This window comes from Oncorhynchus keta, unplaced genomic scaffold, assembly GCF_023373465.1.
Source record: "Oncorhynchus keta strain PuntledgeMale-10-30-2019 unplaced genomic scaffold, Oket_V2 Un_contig_5928_pilon_pilon, whole genome shotgun sequence".
Lineage (NCBI taxonomy): Eukaryota > Metazoa > Chordata > Actinopteri > Salmoniformes > Salmonidae > Oncorhynchus > Oncorhynchus keta.
Window position 1 is genome coordinate 54,168 of NW_026288593.1, and position 22,388 is coordinate 76,555.

The 22,388-nt window shown below is 43.5% G+C and overlaps 1 protein-coding gene across 1 annotated transcript in view; it reads right to left on the reverse strand.

The window, feature by feature from the left end:
* LOC127925621 (GDNF family receptor alpha-4-like) overlaps positions 1 to 22,388 on the reverse strand; it is a gene marked incomplete at its 3' end in the record, with an annotated part of 112,472 nt that overhangs the window by 46,593 nt on the left and 43,491 nt on the right. Inside the window, exon 3 of the mRNA XM_052510644.1 lies at positions 6,363 to 6,644. Within this exon, the coding sequence (XP_052366604.1) occupies positions 6,363 to 6,644 (282 nt within the window). The remainder of the gene's footprint in view (positions 1 to 6,362; positions 6,645 to 22,388) is intronic.

The window sequence follows — 22,388 nt, forward strand, 5'->3', positions numbered from 1 at the left end:
GGTGTTAAACAGACTGGTAATATAGATTAGGGTTAGGTGTTATTGTCTCACCATGCAGGACAGACTGGTGCTATAGATTAGGGCTAGGTGTTATTGTCTCACCATGCAGGACAGACTGGTGCTATAGATTAGGGCTAGGTGTTAAACAGACTGGTAATATAGATTAGGGTTAGGTGTTATTGTCTCACCATGCAGGACAGACTGGTGCTATAGATTAGGGCTAGGTGTTAAACAGACTGGTGCTATAGATTAGGGCTAGGTGTTATTGTCTCACCATGCAGGACAGACTGGTGCTATAGATTAGGGTTAGGTGTTAAACAGACTGGTGCTATAGATTAGGGTTAGGTGTTATTGTCTCACCATGCAGGACAGACTGGTGCTATAGATTAGGGCTAGGTGTTAAACAGACTGGTAATATAGATTAGGGTTAGGTGTTATTGTCTCACCATGCAGGACAGACTGGTGCTATAGATTAGGGCTAGGTGTTAAACAGACTGGTGCTATAGATTAGGGCTAGGTGTTATTGTCTCACCATGCAGGACAGACTGGTGCTATAGATTAGGGCTAGGTGTTAAACAGACTGGTAATATAGATTAGGGTTAGGTGTTATTGTCTCACCATGCAGGACAGACTGGTGCTATAGATTAGGGCTAGGTGTTAAACAGACTGGTAATATAGATTAGGGTTAGGTGTTATTGTCTCACCATGCAGGACAGACTGGTGCTATAGATTAGGGTTAGGTGTTATTGTCTCACCATGCAGGACAAACTGGTGCTATAGATTAGGGCTAGGTGTTAAACAGACTGGTAATATAGATTAGGGTTAGGTGTTATTGTCTCACCATGCAGGACAGACTGGTGCTATAGATTAGGGCTAGGTGTTAAACAGACTGGTAATATAGATTAGGGTTAGGTGTTATTGTCTCACCATGCAGGACAGACTGGTGCTATAGATTAGGGCTAGGTGTTAAACAGACTGGTAATATAGATTAGGGTTAGGTGTTATTGTCTCACCATGCAGGACAGACTGGTGCTATAGATTAGGGCTAGGTGTTAAACAGACTGGTAATATAGATTAGGGCTAGGTGTTATTGTCTCACCATGCAGGACAGACTGGTGCTATAGATTAGGGTTAGGTGTTAAACAGACTGGTGCTATAGATTAGGGCTAGGTGTTATTGTCTCACCATGCAGGACAGACTGGTGCTATAGATTAGGGTTAGGTGTTAAACAGACTGGTGCTATAGATTAGGGCTAGGTGTTATTGTCTCACCATGCAGGACAGACTGGTGCTATAGATTAGGGTTAGGTGTTAAACAGACTGGTGCTATAGATTAGGGTTAGGTGTTATTGTCTCACCATGCAGGACAGACTGGTGCTATAGATTAGGGCTAGGTGTTAAACAGACTGGTAATATAGATTAGGGTTAGGTGTTATTGTCTCACCATGCAGGACAGACTGGTGCTATAGATTAGGGCTAGGTGTTATTGTCTCACCATGCAGGACAGACTGGTGCTATAGATTAGGGCTAGGTGTTATTGTCTCACCATGCAGGACAGACTGGTGCTATAGATTAGGGTTAGGTGTTAAACAGACTGGTGCTATAGATTAGGGCTAGGTGTTATTGTCTCACCATGCAGGACAGACTGGTGCCATAGATTAGGGTTAGGTGTTATTGTCTCACCATGCAGGACAGACTGGTGCTATAGATTAGGGTTAGGTGTTAAACAGACTGGTAATATAGATTAGGGTTAGGTGTTATTGTCTCACCATGCAGGACAGACTGGTGCCATAGATTAGGGTTAGGTGTTAAACAGACTGGTAATATAGATTAGGGTTAGGTGTTATTGTCTCACCATGCAGGACAGACTGGTGCTATAGATTAGGGCTAGGTGTTAAACAGACTGGTAATATAGATTAGGGTTAGGTGTTATTGTCTCACCATGCAGGACAGACTGGTGCTATAGATTAGGGTTAGGTGTTAAACAGACTGGTAATATAGATTAGGGTCAGGTGTTATAATCTTACCATGTAGGACAGACTGGTACTATATATTAGGGCTAGGTGTTATATAGACTGGCACTATAGATTAGGACTAGGTGTTATACAGACTGGTACTATAGATTAGGGCTAGGTGTTATATAGACTGGTACTATAGATTAGGGCTAGGTGTTATAATCTTACCATGTAGGACAGACTGGTACTATAGATTAGGGCTAGGTGTTATAATCTCACCATGTAGGACAGACCGGTACTATAGATTAGGGCCAGGTGTTATATAGACTGGTACTATAGATTAGGGCTATGTGTTATATAGACTGGTACTATAGATTAGGGCCAGGTGTTATATAGACTGGTACTATAGATTAGGGCTAGGTGTTATATAGACTGGTACTATAGATTAGGGCTATGTGTTATATAGACTGGTACTATAGATTAGGGCTAGGTGTTATATAGACTGGTACTATAGATTAGGGCTTGGTGTTATATTGACTGGTACTATAGATTAGGGCTGTGTTATATAGACTGGTACTATAGATTAGGGCTAGGTGTTATATTGACTGGTACGATAGATTATGGCTAGGTGTTATATAGACTGGTACTATAGATTAGGACTAGGTGTTATATAGACTGGTACTATAAATTAGGGATGTGTTATATAGACTGGTACTATAGATTAGGTCTGTGTTATATAGACTGGTACTATATATTAGGGCTAGGTGTTATATTGACTGGTACTATAGATTAGGGCTAGGTGTTATATAGACTGGTACTATAGATTAGGACTAGGTGTTATATAGACCGGTACTATAGATTAGGGCTGTGTTATATAGACTGGTACTATAGATTAGGACTAGATGTTATATAGACTGGTACTATAGATTAGGGCTAGGTGTTATATAGACTGGTACAATAGATTAGGGCTAGGTGTTATATAGACTGGTACTATAGATTAGGGCTAGGTGTTATATAGACTGGTACTATAGATTAGGGCTAGGTGTTATATAGACTGGTACTATAGATTAGGGTTAGGTGTTATATTGACTGGTACTATAGATTAGTGCTTGGTGTTATATAGACTGGTACTATAGATTAGGACTAGGTGTTATATAGAGTGGTACTATAGATTAGGACTAGGTGTTATATAGACTGGTACTATAGATTAGGGTTAGGTGTTATATAGACTGGTACTATAGTTTAGGGCTGTGTTATATAGACTGGTAAAATAGATTAGGGTTAGGTGTTATATAGACTGGTACTATAGTTTAGGGCTGTGTTATATAGACTGGTACAATAGATTAGGGTTAGGTGTTATATAGACTGGTACTATAGTTTAGGGCTGTGTTATATAGACTGGTGCTATAGATTAGGGTTAGGTGTTAAACAGACTGGTGCTATAGATTAGGGTTAGGTGTTATAATCTCACCATGCAGGACAGACTGGTGCTATAGATTATGGTTAGGTGTTATTGTCTCACCATGCAGGACAGACTGGTGCTATAGATTAGGGCTAGGTGTTAAACAGACTGGTAATATAGATTAGGGCTAGGTGTTAAACAGACTGGTAATATAGATTAGGGTTAGGTGTTATTGTCTCACCATGCAGGACAGACTGGTGCTATAGATTAGGGTTAGGTGTTATTGTCTCACCATGCAGGACAGACTGGTGCTATAGATTAGGGCTAGGTGTTAAACAGACTGGTGCTATAGATTAGGGTTAGGTGTTATTGTCTCACCATGCAGGACAGACTGGTGCTATAGATTAGGGCTAGGTGTTAAACAGACTGGTGCTATAGATTAGGGTTAGGTGTTATTGTCTCACCATGCAGGACAGACTGGTGCTATAGATTAGGGCTAGGTGTTAAACAGACTGGTGCTATAGATTAGGGTTAGGTGTTATTGTCTCACCATGCAGGACAGACTGGTGCTATAGATTAGGGCTAGGTGTTAAACAGACTGGTAATATAGATTAGGGTTAGGTGTTATTGTCTCACCATGCAGGACAGACTGGTGCTATAGATTAGGGCTAGGTGTTATTGTCTCACCATGCAGGACAAACTGGTGCTATAGATTAGGGCTAGGTGTTAAACAGACTGGTAATATAGATTAGGGTTAGGTGTTATTGTCTCACCATGCAGGACAGACTGGTGCTATAGATTAGGGCTAGGTGTTAAACAGACTGGTAATATAGATTAGGGTTAGGTGTTATTGTCTCACCATGCAGGACAGACTGGTGCTATAGATTAGGGCTAGGTGTTAAACAGACTGGTAATATAGATTAGGGTTAGGTGTTATTGTCTCACCATGCAGGACAGACTGGTGCTATAGATTAGGGCTAGGTGTTAAACAGACTGGTAATATAGATTAGGGCTAGGTGTTATTGTCTCACCATGCAGGACAGACTGGTGCTATAGATTAGGGTTAGGTGTTAAACAGACTGGTGCTATAGATTAGGGCTAGGTGTTATTGTCTCACCATGCAGGACAGACTGGTGCTATAGATTAGGGTTAGGTGTTAAACAGACTGGTGCTATAGATTAGGGCTAGGTGTTATTGTCTCACCATGCAGGACAGACTGGTGCTATAGATTAGGGTTAGGTGTTAAACAGACTGGTGCTATAGATTAGGGTTAGGTGTTATTGTCTCACCATGCAGGACAGACTGGTGCTATAGATTAGGGCTAGGTGTTAAACAGACTGGTAATATAGATTAGTGTTAGGTGTTATTGTCTCACCATGCAGGACAGACTGGTGCTATAGATTAGGGCTAGGTGTTATTGTCTCACCATGCAGGACAGACTGGTGCTATAGATTAGGGCTAGGTGTTATTGTCTCACCATGCAGGACAGACTGGTGCTATAGATTAGGGTTAGGTGTTAAACAGACTGGTGCTATAGATTAGGGCTAGGTGTTATTGTCTCACCATGCAGGACAGACTGGTGCCATAGATTAGGGTTAGGTGTTATTGTCTCACCATGCAGGACAGACTGGTGCTATAGATTAGGGTTAGGTGTTAAACAGACTGGTAATATAGATTAGGGTTAGGTGTTATTGTCTCACCATGCAGGACAGACTGGTGCCATAGATTAGGGTTAGGTGTTAAACAGACTGGTAATATAGATTAGGGTTAGGTGTTATTGTCTCACCATGCAGGACAGACTGGTGCTATAGATTAGGGCTAGGTGTTAAACAGACTGGTAATATAGATTAGGGTTAGGTGTTATTGTCTCACCATGCAGGACAGACTGGTGCTATAGATTAGGGTTAGGTGTTAAACAGACTGGTAATATAGATTAGGGTTAGGTGTTATTGTCTCACCATGCAGGACAGACTGGTGCCATAGATTAGGGTTAGGTGTTATTGTCTCACCATGCAGGACAGACTGGTGCTATAGATTAGGGTTAGGTGTTAAACAGACTGGTAATATAGATTAGGGTTAGGTGTTATTGTCTCACCATGCAGGACAGACTGGTGCTATAGATTAGGGCTAGGTGTTAAACAGACTGGTAATATAGATTAGGGTTAGGTGTTATTGTCTCACCATGCAGGACAGACTGGTGCTATAGATTAGGGCTAGGTGTTAGACAGACTGGTAATATAGATTAGGGTTAGGTGTTATTGTCTCACCATGCAGGACAGACTGGTGCCATAGATTAGGGTTAGGTGTTATTGTCTCACCATGCAGGACAGACTGGTGCTATAGATTAGGGTTAGGTGTTAAACAGACTGGTAATATAGATTAGGGTTAGGTGTTATTGTCTCACCATGCAGGACAGACTGGTGCTATAGATTAGGGCTAGGTGTTAAACAGACTGGTAATATAGATTAGGGTTAGGTGTTATTGTCTCACCATGCAGGACAGACTGGTGCTATAGATTAGGGCTAGGTGTTAAACAGACTGGTAATATAGATTAGGGTTAGGTGTTATTGTCTCACCATGCAGGACAGACTGGTGCTATAGATTAGGGCTAGGTGTTAGACAGACTGGTGCTATAGATTAGGGTTAGGTGTTATTGTCTCACCATGCAGGACAGACTGGTGCTATAGATTAGGGCTAGATGTTACATAGACTGGTACTATAGATTAGGACTAGGTGTTAAACAGACTGGTAATATAGATTAGGGTTAGGTGTTATTGTCTCACCATGCAGGACAGACTGGTGCTATAGATTAGGGTTAGGTGTTAAACAGACTGGTAATATAGATTAGGGTTAGGTGTTATTGTCTCACCATGCAGGACAGACTGGTGCTATAGATTAGGGCTAGGTGTTATTGTCTCACCATGCAGGACAGACTGGTGCTATAGATTAGGGCTAGGTGTTAAACAGACTGGTAATATAGATTAGGGTTAGGTGTTATTGTCTCACCATGCAGGACAGACTGGTGCAGGCTCCAATAGATACTGAGGCAGTTCTTCTCTCTCTTCATGCCTCGTTTACACTGGCAGCCGTGCAGCGGGGAGGACAGCAGGGCCGTGACTGCGTTCTCACACTGGTTCCTGGCCCCAGGGCCCAGCTTCACACTGCCGTCCCCCGCCACACACTGTCTCAGCGTCCGCAGACGAGGGCTGCACGCGTCATCACTGGAGCAGGTGTCCCCAGCCTGTAGACAGTCTCTGTCCCTCCCCGCAGACACAAATAGGGGTAGCCCTGGGGAAAATAGAAACAGCAGTGGTTAGAGGTCAGGGGTTAGAGGTCAGGGGTTATGGTTAGAGGTAAGGGATTAGAGGTCAGGGGTTAGGGTTAGAGTTTCGGTTTAGAGGTCAGGGGTTAGAGTTAGAGGTCAGGGGTAGGGATCAGGGATTATGGTTAGAGGTCAGGGGTTATGGTTAGAGGTGAGGGATTAGAGGCCGGGGGTTAGAGGTTAGGGTTAGAGGTCAGGGGTTAGAGCTCAGGGGTTAGGGTTAGAGGTTAGGGTTAGAGGTCAGGGGTTAGAGCTCAGGGGTTAGGGTTAGAGGTAAGGGGTTAGAGGTTATGGTTAGAGTTCAGGGTTTAGAGTTAGAGGTCAGGGATTAGAGGTAAGGGGTTAGGGGTTAGGGTTAGGGTTAGAGGTCAGGTGTTATGGTTAGAGTTCAGGGGTTAGAGGTCAGGGGTTACTGGTTATGGTTAGAGTTCAGGGTTTAGGGTTAGGACTAGTTTATGATATGTCATCTTTTAGAATGCAGTATAACAGCAGGGGTCAGGAACAGGTCAGTTTAACAGCAGGGATCAGGAACAGGTCAGTTTAACAGCAGGGGTCAGGAAGAGGTCAGTTTAACAGCAGGGGTCAGGAAGAGGTCAGTATAACAGCAGGGGTCAGGAACAGGTCAGTTTAACAGCAGGGGTCAGGAACAGGTCAGTATAACAGCAGGGGTCAGGAAGAGGTCAGTATAACAGCTGGGGTCAGGAAGAGGTCAGTTTAACAGCAGGGGTCAGGAACAGGTCAGTATTACAGCAGGGGTCAGGAACAGGTCAGTATAACAGCAGGGGTCAGGAAGAGGTCAGTATAACAGCTGGGGTCAGGAAGAGGTCAGTTTAACAGCAGGGGTCAGGAACAGGTCAGTATAACAGCAGGGGTCAGGAACAGGTCAGTTTAACAGCTGGGGTCAGGAAGAGGTCAGTTTAACAGCTGGGGTCAGGAACAGGTCAGTTTAACAGCAGGGGTCAGGAACAGGTCAGTATAACAGCAGGGGTCAGGAGGAGGTCAGTTTAACAGCTGGGGTCAGGAAGAGGTCAGTTTAACAGCTGGGGTCAGGAACAGGTCAGTATAACAGCAGGGGTCAGGAAGAGGTCAGTTTAACAGCTGGGGTCAGGAAGAGGTCAGTTTAACAGCAGGGGTCAGGTACAGGTCAGTATAACAGCAGGGGTCAGGAACAGGTCAGTTTAACAGCTGGGGTCAGGAACAGGTCAGTTTAACAGCTGGGGTCAGGAAGAGGTCAGTTTAACAGCTGGGGTCAGGAACAGGTCAGTATAACAGCAGGGGTCAGGAAGTGGTCAGTTTAACAGCAGGGATCAGGAAGAGGTCAGTATAACAGCAGGGGTCAGGAAGAGGTCAGAATGACACAGAGTAGAGTAGAACAGCCCTGAAACAGAGACCCTACACAGACGCTGTGCCCCAGAAGAGGAAAGAACTGATCCCAGCCATGAAAGCTGCCAGAGCGCGTGGGGACATTGCTTACATTCGCTATGACAGGCTCATTGTCCACCCTCCCTCCCAGAAGCCTGGAAGGGATGAGAGAGCCAAGCCTGTGGGTTCGTAGCTTTTATTTTTACCTCTATTTAACTAGGCAAGTCAGTTACGAACAAGCTTCAACCCCACAGCGCGCACACACACACACACACACACACACACACACACACACACACACACACACACACACACACACACACACACACACACACACACACACACACACACACACACACACACACACACACACACACACACACACACACACACACACACACACCAACTGATTAATGTATGTATCTGTTATCTACTTTGTTTGTCTTTTCCATATTATGTCTATTTATTACAAACTTCCCAGGAAATGTCTGAAAATAGCCAATATTAATATATGTAGCCTTTGAAATAAGGTTCGTGAAATCAATAACTTGCTAACATCAGATAACATTCATATATTAGCCATTTCTGAGACTCACTTAGATAATTCATTTGATGATACAGCAGTAGAAATACAAGGATATAACATATAGATTTTATAAGACAGACAGGAATGTTTATAGGGGAGGTGTTGCTGTATATATTCAGAGCCATATCCCTGTAATGTTTATAGGGGAGGTGTTGCTGTATATATTCAGAGCCATATCCCTGTAATGTTTATAGGGGAGGTGTTACTGTATATATTCAGAGCCATATCCCTGTAATGTTTATAGGGGAGGTGTTACTGTATATATTCAGAGCCATATCCCTGTAATGTTTATAGGGGAGGTGTTGCTGTATATATTCAGAGCCATATCCCTGTAATGTTTATATGGGAGGTGTTGTATATATTCAGAGCCATATCCCTGTAATGTTTATAGGGGAGGTGTTGTATATATTCAGAGCCATATCCCTGTAATGTTTATAGGGGAGGTGTTGCTGTATATATTCAGAGCCATATCCCTGTAATGTTTATAGGGGAGGTGCTGTATATATTCAGATCCATATCCCTGTCATGTTTATAGGGGAGGTGTTGTATATATTCAGAGCCATATCCCTGTAATGTTTATAGGGGAGGTGTTACTGTATATATTCAGAGCCATATCCCTGTAATGTTTATAGGGGAGGTGCTGTATATATTCAGATCCATATCCCTGTCATGTTTATAGGGGAGGTGTTGTATATATTCAGAGCCATATCCCTGTAATGTTTATAGGGGAGGTGTTGCTGTATATATTCAGAGCCATATCCCTGTAATGTTTATAGGGGAGGTGGTGCTGTATATATTCAGAGCCATATCCCTGTAATGTTTATAGGGGAGGTGATGTTGTATATATTCAGAGCCATATCTCTGTAATGTTTATAGGGGAGGTGTTGCTATCTATCATGGTACAGCTACATAGATAACAGACAGACATACAGTGCCTTGCGAAAGTATTCGGCCCCCTTAAACTTTGCGACCTTTTGCCACATTTCAGGCTTCAAACATAAACGATATAATACTATATGTTTTTGTGAAGAATCAACAACAAGTGGGACACAATCATGAAGTGGAACGACATTTATTGGATATTTCAAACTTTTTTAACAAATCAAAAACTGAAAAATTGGGCGTGCAAAATTATTCAGCCCCCTTAAGTTAATACTTTGTAGCGGCACCTTTTGCTGCGATTACAGGTGTAAGTCGCTTGGGGTATGTCTCTATCAGTTTTTCACATCGAGAGACTGACATTTTTTCCCATTCCTCCTTGCAAAACAGCTCGAGCTCAGTGAGGTTGGATGGAGAGCATTTGTGAACAGCAGTTTTCAGTTCTTTCCACAGATTCTCGATTGGATTCAGGTCTGGACTTTGACTTGGCCATTCTAACACCTGGATATGTTTATAACCATTCCATTGTAGATTTTTCTTTATGTTTTGGATCATTGTCTTGTTGGAAGACAAATCTCCGTCCCAGTCTCAGGTCTTTTGCAGACTCCATCAGGTTTTCTTCCAGAATGGTCCTGTATTTGGCTCCATCCATCTTCCCATCAATTTTAACCATCTTCCTGTCCCTGCTGAAGGAAAGCAGGCCCAAACCATGATGCTGCCACCACCATGTTTGACAGTGGGGATGGTGTGTTCAGGGGGATGAGCTGTGTTGCTTTTACGCCAAACATAACATTTTGCATTGTTGCCAAAAAGTTCAATTTTGGTTTCATTTGACCAGAGCACCTTCTTCCACATGTTTGGTGTGTCTCCCAGGTGGCTTGTGACAAACTTTAAAACGACACTTTTTATGGATATCTTTAAGAAATGGCTTTCTTCTTGCCACTCTTCCATAAAGACCAGATTTGTGCAATATACGACTGATTGTTGTCCTATGGACAGAGTCTCCCACCTCAGCTGTAGATCTCTGCAGTTCATCCAGAGTGATCATGGGCCTCTTGGCTGCATCTCTGATCAGTCTTCTCCTTGTATGAGCTGAAAGTTTAGAGGGACGGCCAGGTCTTGGTAGATTTGCAGTGGTCTGATACTCCTTCCATTTCAATATTATCGCTTGCACAGTGCTCCTTGGGATGTTTAAAGCTTGGGAAATCTTTTTGTATCCAAATCCGGCTTTAAACTTCTTCACAACAGTATCTCGGACCTGCCTGGTGTGTTCTTTGTTCTTCATGATGCTCTCTGCGCTTTTAACGGACCTCTGAGACTATCACAGTGCAGGTGCATTTATACGGAAGACTTGATTACACACAGGTGGATTGTATTTATCATCATTAGTCATTTAGGTCAACATTGGATCATTCAGAGATCCTCACTGAACTTCTGGAGAGAGTTTGCTGCACTGAAAGTAAAGGGGCTGAATAATTTTGCACGCCCAATTTTTCAGTTTTTGATTTGTTAAAAAAGTTTGAAATATCGTTCCACTTCATGATTGTGTCCCACTTGTTGTTGGTTCTTCACAAAAAAATACAGTTTTATATCTTTATGTTTGAAGCCTGAAATGTGGCAAAAGGTCGCAAAGTTCAAGGGGGCCGAATACTTTTGCAAGGCACTGTATATCATGGTACAGCTACATGGATAACAGACAGACATATATCATGGTACAGCTACATGGATAACAGACAGACATATATCATGGTACAGCTACATAGATAACAGACAGACATCTATCATGGTACAGCTACATGGATAACAGACAGACATATATCATGGTACAGCTACATGGATAACAGACAGACATATATCATGGTACAGCTATATGGATAACAGACATCTATCATGGTACAGCTACATGGATAACAGACATCTATCATGGTACAGCTACATGGATAACAGACATCTATCATGGTACAGCTACATGGATAACAGACATCTATCATGGTACAGCTACATGGACAACAGACATCTATCATGGTACAGCTACATGGATAACAGACAGACATCTATCATGGTACAGCTTCATGGATAACAGACATCTATCATGGTACAGCTACATGGATAAAAGACAGACATCTATCATGGTACAGCTACATGGATAACAGACATCTATCATGGTACAGCTACATGGATAACAGACATCTATCATGGTACAGCTTCATGGATAACAGACATCTATCATGGTACAGCTACATAGATAACAGACATATATCATGGTACAGCTACATGGATAACAGACAGACATCTATCATGGTACAGCTACATGGATAACAGACATCTATCATGGTACAGCTACATAGATTACAGACATCTATCATGGTACAGCTACATGGATAACAGACATCTATCATGGTACAGCTACATGGATAACAGACATCTATCATGGTACAGCTACATGGACAACAGACATCTATCATGGTACAGCTACATGGATAACAGACATCTATCATGGTACAGCTACATGGATAATAGACATCTATCATGGTACAGCTACATGGATAACAGACATCTATCATGGTACAGCTTCATGGATAACAGACAGACATCTATCATGGTACAGCTACATGGATAACAGACATGTATCATGGTACAGCTACATGGACAACAGACAGACATCTATCATGGTACAGCTACATGGATAACAGACATCTATCATGGTACAGCTACATGGATAACAGACATCTATCATGGTACAGCTACATGGATAATAGACATCTATCATGGTACAGCTACATGGATAACAGACATCTATCATGGTACAGCTTCATGGATAACAGACAGACATCTATCATGGTACAGCTACATAGATAACAGACATATATCATGGTACAGCTACATGGATAACAGACATCTATCATGGTACAGCTACATGGATAACAGACATCTATCATGGTACAGCTACATGGACAACAGACATCTATCATGGTACAGCTACATGGATAACAGACATGTATCATGGTACAGCTACATGGATAACAGACATCTATCATGGTACAGCTACATGGATAACAGACATCTATCATGGTACAGCTACATGGATAACAGACATGTATCATGGTACAGCTACATGGACAACAGACAGACATCTATCATGGTACAGCTACATGGATAACAGACATCTATCATGGTACAGCTACATGGATAACAGACATCTATCATGGTACAGCTACATGGATAACAGACATCTATCATGGTACAGCTACATGGACAACAGACATCTATCATGGTACAGCTACATGAATAACAGACATCTATCATGGTACAGCTACATGAATAACAGACATGTATCATGGTACAGCTACATGGATAACAGACATCTATCATGGTACAGCTACATGGACAACAGACAGACATCTATCATGGTACAGCTACATGGACAACAGACATCTATCATGGTACAGCTACATGGATAACAGACATCTATCATGGTACAGCTACATGGATAACAGACATGTATCATGGTACAGCTACATGGGTAACAGACATGTATCATGGTACAGCTACATGAATAACAGACATGTATCATGGTACAGCTACATGAATAACAGACATGTATCATGGTACAGCTACATGGATAACAGACATGTATCATGGTACAGCTACATGGGTAACAGACATGTATCATGGTACAGCTACATGGATAACAGACATCTATCATGGTACAGCTACATGGGTAACAGACATGTATCATGGTTCAGCTACATGAATAACAGACATGTATCATGGTTCAGCTACATGGATAACAGACATCTATCATGGTACAGCTACATGGATAACAGACATGTATCATGGTACAGCTACATGGATAACAGACATGTATCATGGTACAGCTACATGGACAACAGACAGGCATGTATCATGGTTCAGCTACATGAATAACAGACATGTATCATGGTATACATACACTATCGCTCAAATGTTTGGGGTCACCTAGAAATATCCTAGTTTTGAAATTCAAGTTTTTTTTAAATCCATTAAAATAACATCAAATTGATCAGAAATACAGTGTAGACATTGTTAATGTTCTAAATGACTATTGTAGCTGGAAACGGCAGATTTTGTAAGGAATATCTACATAGGCGTACAGAGGCCCAATATCAGCAACCATCACTCCTGTGTTCCAATGGTACGTTGTGTTAGCTCATCCAAGTTTATTATTGTAAAAGGCTAATTGATCATTTGAAAACCCTTTGCAATTATGTTAGCACAGCTGAAAACTGTTGTGTTGATTAAAGAAGCAATAAAACTGGCCTTCTTTAGACTAGTTGAGTATCTGGAGCATCAGCATTTGTGGGTTCGATTACAGGCTCAAAATGGCCAGAAACAAATAACTTTCTTCTGAGACGGATCAGTCTTTTCTTGTTCTGAGAAATTAAGGCTATTCCATGCGAGAATGTGACAAGGAACTGAAGATCTCGTACAACTCCCTTCCTTGAACAGCACAAACGGGCTCTAACTAGAATAGAAAGAGGAGTGGGAGGCCCCGGTGCACAACTGAGCAAGAGGACAAGTACATTAGAGTGTCTAGTTTGAGAAACAAACGCCTCACAAGTCCTCAACTGGCAGCTTCGTTAAATAGTACCCACAAAACACCAGTCTCAACGTCAACAGTGAATAGGAGACTCCGGGATGCTGGCCTTCTAGGCAGAGTTCCTCTGTCCAGTGTCAACAGTGAATAGGAGACTCCGGGATGCTGGCCTTCTAGGCAGAGTTCCTCTGTCCAGTCTCAACGTCAACAGTGAAGAGGAGACTCCGGGATGCTGGCCTTCTAGGCAGAGTTCCTCTGTCCAGTCTCAACAGTGAATAGGAGACTCGGGATGCTGGCCTTCTACAGTGAAGTGAAGGAGACTCCGGGATGCTGGCCTTCTAGGCAGAGTTCCTCTGTCCAGTCTCAACAGTGAAGAGGCGACTCCGGGATGCTGGCCTTCTAGGCAGAGTTCCTCTGTCCAGTCTCAACAGTGAATAGGAGACTCCGGGATGCTGGCCTTCTAGGCAGAGTTCCTCTGTCCAGTCTCAACGTCAACAGTGAAGAGGAGACTCCGGGATGCTGGCCTTCTAGGCAGAGTTCCTCTGTCCAGTGTCAACAGTGAATAGGAGACTCCGGGATGCTGGCCTTCTAGGCAGAGTTCCTCTGTCCAGTCTCAACGTCAACAGTGAAGAGGCGACTCCGGGATGCTGGCCTTCTAGGCAGCGTTCCTCTGTCCAGTCTCAACAGTGAAGAGGCGACTCCGGGATGCTGGCCTTCTAGGCAGAGTTCCTCTGTCCAGTCTCAACGTCAACAGTGAAGAGGCGACTCCGGGATGCTGGCCTTCTAGGCAGAGTTCCTCTGTCCGGTGTCAACAGTGAAGAGGAGACTCCGGGATGCTGGCCTTCTAGGCAGAGTTCCTCTGTCCAGTCTCAACAGTGAATAGGAGACTCCGGGATGCTGGCCTTCTAGGCAGAGTTCCTCTGTCCAGTCTCAACAGTGAAGAGGAGACTCCTGGATGCTGGCCTTCTAGGCAGAGTTCCTCTGTCCAGTGTCAACAGTGAAGAGGAGACTCCTGGATGCTGGCCTTCTAGGCAGAGTTCCTCTGTCCAGTGTCAACAGTGAAGAGGAGACTCCGGGATGCTGGCCTTCTAGGCAGAGTTCCTCTGTCCAGTCTCAACGTCAACAGTGAAGAGGCGACTCCGGGATGCTGGCCTTCTAGGCAGCGTTCCTCTGTCCAGTCTCAACAGTGAAGAGGCGACTCCGGGATGCTGGCCTTCTAGGCAGAGTTCCTCTGTCCAGTCTCAACGTCAACAGTGAAGAGGCGACTCCGGGATGCTGGCCTTCTAGGCAGAGTTCCCCTGTCCGGTGTCAACAGTGAAGAGGAGACTCCGGGATGCTGGCCTTCTAGGCAGAGTTCCTCTGTCCAGTCTCAACAGTGAATAGGAGACTCCGGGATGCTGGCCTTCTAGGCAGAGTTCCTCTGTCCAGTCTCAACAGTGAAGAGGAGACTCCTGGATGCTGGCCTTCTAGGCAGAGTTCCTCTGTCCAGTGTCAACAGTGAAAAGGAGACTCCGGGATGCTGACCTTCTAGGCAGAGTTCCTCTGTCCAGTCTCAACAGTGAATAGGAGACTCCGGGATGCTGGCCTTCAAGGCAGAGTTCCTCTGTCCAGTCTCAACAGTGAATAGGAGACTCCGGGATGCTGGCCTTCAAGGCAGAGTTCCTCTGTCCAGTCTCAACAGTGAATAGGAGACTCCGGGATGCTGGCCTTCAAGGCAGAGTTCCTCTGTCCAGTCTCAACAGTGAATAGGAGACTCCGGGATGCTGGCCTTCAAGGCAGAGTTCCTCTGTCCAGTCTCAACAGTGAATAGGAGACTCCGGGATGCTGGCCTTCAAGGCAGAGTTCCTCTGTCCAGTCTCAACAGTGAATAGGAGACTCCGGGATGCTGGCCTTCTAGGCAGAGTTCCTCTGTCCAGTCTCAACAGTGAATAGGAGACTCCGGGATGCTGGCCTTCAAGGCAGAGTTCCTCTGTCCAGTCTCAACAGTGAATAGGAGACTCCGGGATGCTGGCCTTCAAGGCAGAGTTCCTCTGTCCGGTGTCAACAGTGAAGAGGAGACTCCGGGATGCTGGCCTTCTAGGCAGAGTTCCTCTGTCCAGTCTCAACAGTGAATAGGAGACTCCGGGATGCTGGCCTTCAAGGCAGAGTTCCTCTGTCCAGTCTCAACAGTGAATAGGAGACTCCGGGATGCTGGCCTTCAAGGCAGAGTTCCTCTGTCCAGTCTCAACAGTTAAGAGGCGACTCCGGGATGCTGACCTTCTAGGCAGAGTTCCTCTGTCCAGTCTCAACAGTTAAGAGGCGACTCTGGGATGCTGGCCTTCAAGGCAGAGTTCCTCTGTCCAGTCTCAACAGTGAAGAGGCGACTCCGGGATGCTGGCCTTCAAGGCAGAGTTCCTCTGTCCAGTCTCAACAGTTAAGAGGCGACTCTGGGATGCTGGCCTTCTAGGCAGAGTTCCTCTGTCCAGTCTCAACAGTGAAGAGGCGACTCCGGGATGCTGGCCTTCTAGGCAGAGTTCCTCTGTCCAGTCTCAACAGTGAAGAGGAGACTCCGGGATGCTGGCCTTCTAGGCAGAGTTCCTCTGTCCGGTGTCTGTGTTCTTCTGCCTTAATCTCTTATTTTTATTGGCCCATCTGAGATGTCTTTTTCTTTGCAACTCTGCCTAGTTGACTGGCATCATAATACAACTCTGCCTTTTCGTTTCGTCAACATGAAGAAGAGGAGGATGGCATCGGTGCTCCTCTACAACGAGGGAGTCAACATGTTTTTCTACTTGAACTAACACGCACACACACACGCACACACACACACACACGCACGCACATACACACACACACACACACACTCGCGCACGCACGCACACACATACACACACATACACACACGCGCACGCACGCACACACACGCGCGCGCACGCACGCACATACATACACACACTCACGCACACGCACACCAATCAGAACCATGGAGAGCCACATCATATTTATCTTACGTTGAGCTAAATAGTTTTTGGTATCTTTTAGTTGTCACAGTATTAAACTAAGCAGAGGTGATTTTATATTGAAATGGTGCTGAAATAGTGGAGGCAGCTCCTGTTTTCTACTTTCTCCGTGGTTATAAATCAATAGTTGTTTAATGTCGGAAACCCCCAACCAGGTAACTAACTATCTGTTACTAGCTGTAGGTCATGTAACTATAGTTACTAGCTGTAGGTCATGTTACTATAGTTACTAGCTGTAGGTCATGTAACTATAGTTACTAGCTGTAGGTCATGTAACTATAGTTACTAGCTGTAGGTCATGTAACTATAGTTACTAGCTGTAGGTCATGTAACTATATTTACTAGCTGTAGGTCATGTAACTATAGTTACTAGCTGTAGGTCATGTAACTATAGTTACTAGCTGTAGGTCATGTAACTATAGTTACTAGCTGTAGGTCATGTAACTATAGTTACTAGCTGTAGGTCATGTAACTATAGTTACTAGCTGTAGGTCATGTAACTATAGTTACTAGCTGTAGGTCATACTGTTACTCTACATGGTTGAATTTGCCCCTGTCTTCTTATTGTCTCTGCCTTTAGGCCTCTATATTACAGTCACAAGGCATATGAACTAACAGGTTATAGAGCAAACAATGCTAATATTACAACACATAGAGCTTCCCCAGTGATTTTACCAATGCACCGCTAATGCTAACAACTGACAACAAGAACCAAACAGGTTTATAAAATGGGTTCTGAAAGGCATCCATTGGGGTGCCTACTGCCTGGGTGCTGGCCAAGCAAAAATTGAACTGATGACAGCTTTGCACACTCTTGATATTCTCTCAACCATCTTCACCTGGAATGCTTTTCTAACAGTCTTGAAAAAGTTCCCACATTGGCTGCTTTTCCTTCACTCTACAGTCGTGAGGTCGGGTGATTGTGGAGGGTCATGTGATGCAGCACTCCGTCACTCTCCTTCTTGGTCAAATAGCACTTACACAGCCTGGAGATGTGTTGGGTCATTGTCCTATTGAAAAACAAAGATGTGGAAACTCCTTCAAAACTGTTGGAAAGGCATTCCAGGTGAAGCTGGTTGAGAGAATGCCAAGAGCGTGCAAAACTGTCATCAAGGCAAAGGGTGGCTACTTTGGAGAATCTCAAATATAAAATACGTTTGAATTTGTTTAACACTTTTTTTGGTGAGTATATTATTCCATATGTGTTATTTCGTAGTTTTGATGTCTTCAGTATTAGTCTACAATGTAGAAAATAGTACAAATAAAGAACGACTATTGAATGATTAAGTGTGTTCAAACTTTTGACTGGTACCGTATGTATATAATTAGTTGATTAATATATTGAATTTGGCCTTTAGTACTACAGCCCATAGAAACACATGTTATTATGTTACTTAGATTGACGCAGCATCATTAAACTATTAAGGACTATTAATGACTGGGGACGGATCCACAACATTGTAGTCACAAGGATTATTAATACTAACCTGATTGACTGTATAATGAATAAGGAAGCCCGTACAGAACAAAACATATTCCAAAACATGCATCCTGTTTGCAATATGGCACTAAAGTAAAACTGCAGAAAATGTGGAGAAGAAATTCACTTTCTGTCCTGAATACAAAGTGTTATGTTTATGGCAAATTCAATACAACCACATTGCAGAATTCCAGACTTTATAGGTTTAAGCATAGTGGTGGCTGCATCATGTTCTGGGTATGCTTGTAATCGATAAGGACTAGGGAGTTTTTTTTACTATACAAATAAAAATGGAATAGGGTTAAGCACAGGCAAAATCCGAGAGGAAAACCTGGTTCAGTCTGCTTTCCAACAGACACTGGGAGACACATTCACCTTTCAGCAGGACAATAACCTAAAACACAAGGCCAAATCTACAAGAGTTGCTGACCAAGACGACGTAGAATGTTTCTGAGTGGCCGAGTTACAGTTTTCCACTTCTGTAATCGCTGCCAAAGGTGATTCTAACGTGTATTTACTCAGGGGTGTGAATACATACAGTGAGCTCCAAAATGACTGGCACCCCTGACTGGCAACACACAAACAATACTTAAAACAAATATAAACAATATAATTATAGAGAGAAACTCAAAACGTGATAAATACTGTACTTTATTAATGTTTCAATGGAAGCCTGTACAGGCTTCCTTATTTTTGCTCTGTCAATTAGGTTAGTATTAATAATCCTTGTGACTACAATTATTGATCCGTGGATGTTATTGATCCGTCAATGGAACCCACCAAAATCATACAATTATTTAATACAAAATACATTTCACCAAAATCAAGGTTTCATATTTATTGGCACTCCTCATTTAGTACTTAGTGCCACCACCTCTGGCAAGGATAACAGCATGGAGTCTTTTCCTGTGATGTTTGACAAGGTTAAGGAACACATTTGGAGGGATTTTGGACCATTCCTCTATGAAGATCCTTCACATTCTTGGGTTTGTGCTCATCAACTGGCCTCTTCCACTCAGCCCACAGGTTTTCCATTGGATTGAGGTCAGGTGACTGAGATGGCCATGGCAGAACATTGATTTTGTTGTGACAGAACCATTTTTTGTGTGGATCTTAAGGTATGTTTTGGGTCATTGTCTTGTTGGAAAGTCGGCCAAGTCCCAGCCTTCTGGCAGAGGCAACCAGATTGTCAGCCAAGATTTCCTGACGCTTGGTGGAATTCATTACGCTATCAATCTGAACCAAGAGCCCCTGGACCTCTGGAATTAAAAACAGCCCCAAAACATCACTGATCCAACAACATATTTCACCGTGGGTATGAGGTGCCTCTCCTGTTTCGACACCAAACATGCCGATGCTGTATCTGACCAAAACGTTCCATTTTGGTCAACATCTGACCAGAGCACCTTCTTCTAATTCATAATTTAAATGACGTGTGGCAAACTCCCAGCGCTTGTGTCTGTGTCTTGGGGTCATTAAGGTCTTTCTTCTGGCAACCCTTCCAAAGAGCCTGTGGTTGTGGAGGTGTCGTCTGGCCTGCAATTCTTTCACAGTGGTTCTTAGGGATTTTGTTGCTTCTCTAACCATCCTCCTCCCTATCCTGGGGGGCAAAATGCATTTGTGTCCTCTATCCGTGAGGTTTTCAACTGTTCCATGTCTTTTGAATGTTTTAATAATTTCCCTGACAGTGCTCAGTGGTATATTCAATAGCTTGTGGATCTTCATGTAGTCGATACCAGATTTATGAAGGTCTACGACCATCTGTCTCTTTTGAACTGCCAGTTGTGTTGTTTTCTTCATGGTGTTGGATGACAAAGGGATATTACATGTGTGTTACCTCATTTTGATACCCTAGTGAAACAGGAAGTGATGTAATGGCTCAATATAGTTCCTTAACACTCAGATAAACTTAAATTGGTCAAATGTAAATCCGGATTTAATTTAGGTAGATGTTATTTACAATAATATTTAAGGGTGCCATTAATTGTGAAACCTTGATTTGGAGGACAGATTTTTAATTAAATCAGTAAATGATTTTAGTGTTTTCCATTGAAACAGTAATAAAGTACAGTATTTCTCACATGTTGGTATTTTGAGTTTATCTCTATAATTATATTGTTATATTGAATTGTTCAATACATTTGCAAACATTTCTAAAAACATGTTTTTAGAAATGGGTGAGAAAAATATATATGTTTTGAATTGTAACAAGGCTGTAACACAATATGTTGAATAAGTCTGGATACTTTCTGATTAAACTCCTGACTGCGTGTGAATGACCAGTCCTCTCTCAGTAGATGAATGACCTTCAGTCCTCTCTCTCAGTAGGTGAATGACCTTCAGTCGTCTTCCTCTCTGTAGGGGAATGACCTTCAGTCGTCTTCCTCTCAGTAGGTGAATGACCTTCAGTCGTCTTCCTCTCTGTAGGGGAATGACCTTCAGTCCCCTCTCTCAGTAGGTGAATGACCTTCAGTCCCCTCTCTCAGTAGGTGAATGACCTTCAGTCGTCTCTCTCTGTAGGTGAATCACCTTCAGTCCACTCTTTCTCAGTAGGTGAATGATTTTCAGTCCTCTCTTTCTCAGTAGGTGAACGACATTCAGTCCTCTCTTTCTCAGTAGGTGAATGACCTTCAGTCCTCTCTCTCTCAGTAGGTGAATGACCTTCAGTCCTCTCTTTCTCAGTAGGTGAATGACCTTCAGTCCTCTCTCTCTCAGTAGGTGAATGACCTTCAGTCCTCTCTCTCTCAGTAGGTGAGACCTGAAGGTTTTGATACTGCCTTCTACTCACGCTGCCAGACCTGAAGGTTTTTTGATGCTGCCTTGTACTGCCTTGTACTCACGCTGCCAGACACTGAGTTCTATTCAAAGTTTAATTGCAGCACTAACCTGTCTGTCCCGAGATAGACGATATCCTTGATGTGCTGAAGGAGGAAATGTACCAAGATCTGAATCAGCTGAGCTGAGCTGTGAAGAGTTGATTTGATAAAAACACTGTTCTGGTGTTGCCAAAGCAACTGCATGCTTCCTGGTCTCATTTGAACACTCAGGCTGAATATATATAACGGACAACAGCTATTCATATTCTAGGTAAGTGGTATTGCCCTAAAAAGTACTGGGAATCTTAATCTGCTGCATGAAGAAAACAGTGTAATTAAGAGAGAGGGAGGGCGGGAGAGGTGGAGAGAGAGGGGCTGAGAGAGATGAGGGAGGGAGAGAGAGATGAGGGAGAGAGAGAGAGAGAGAGAGAGAGAGAGAGAGAGAGAGAGAGAGAGAGAGAGAGAGAGAGAGAGAGAGAGAGAGAGAGAGAGAGAGAGAGAGAGAGAGAGAGAGAGAGAGAGAGAGAGAGGTAGAGTGCGAGAGAGAGAGAGAGAGGTAGAGTGCGAGAGAGAGAGACAGAGAGAGAGAGGTAGAGTGCGAGAGAGAGAGAGGTAGAGTGCGAGAGAGAGAGAGAGAGAGGTAGAGTGCGAGAGAGAGAGAGACAGAGAGAGAGAGGTAGAGTGCGAGAGAGAGAGAGAGAGAGACAGAGAGAGAGAGGTAGAGTGTGAGAGAGAGAGAGAGAGAGGTAGAGTGCGAGAGAGAGAGAGAGAGGTAGAGTGCGAGAGAGAGAGAGAGAGGTAGAGTGCGAGAGAGAGAGAGGTAGAGTGCGAGAGAGAGAGAGAGGTAGAGTGCGAGAGAGAGAGAGAGAGGTAGAGTGCGAGAGAGAGAGAGAGAGAGAGGGCGGTTGAGGAGCTCAGATTTCCAGGGAGGGAGAAGGTGTAGTACTGAAGGTGTAGTACTGAAGGTGTAGTACTGAAGGTGTAGTACTGAAGGTGTAGTACTGAAGGTGTA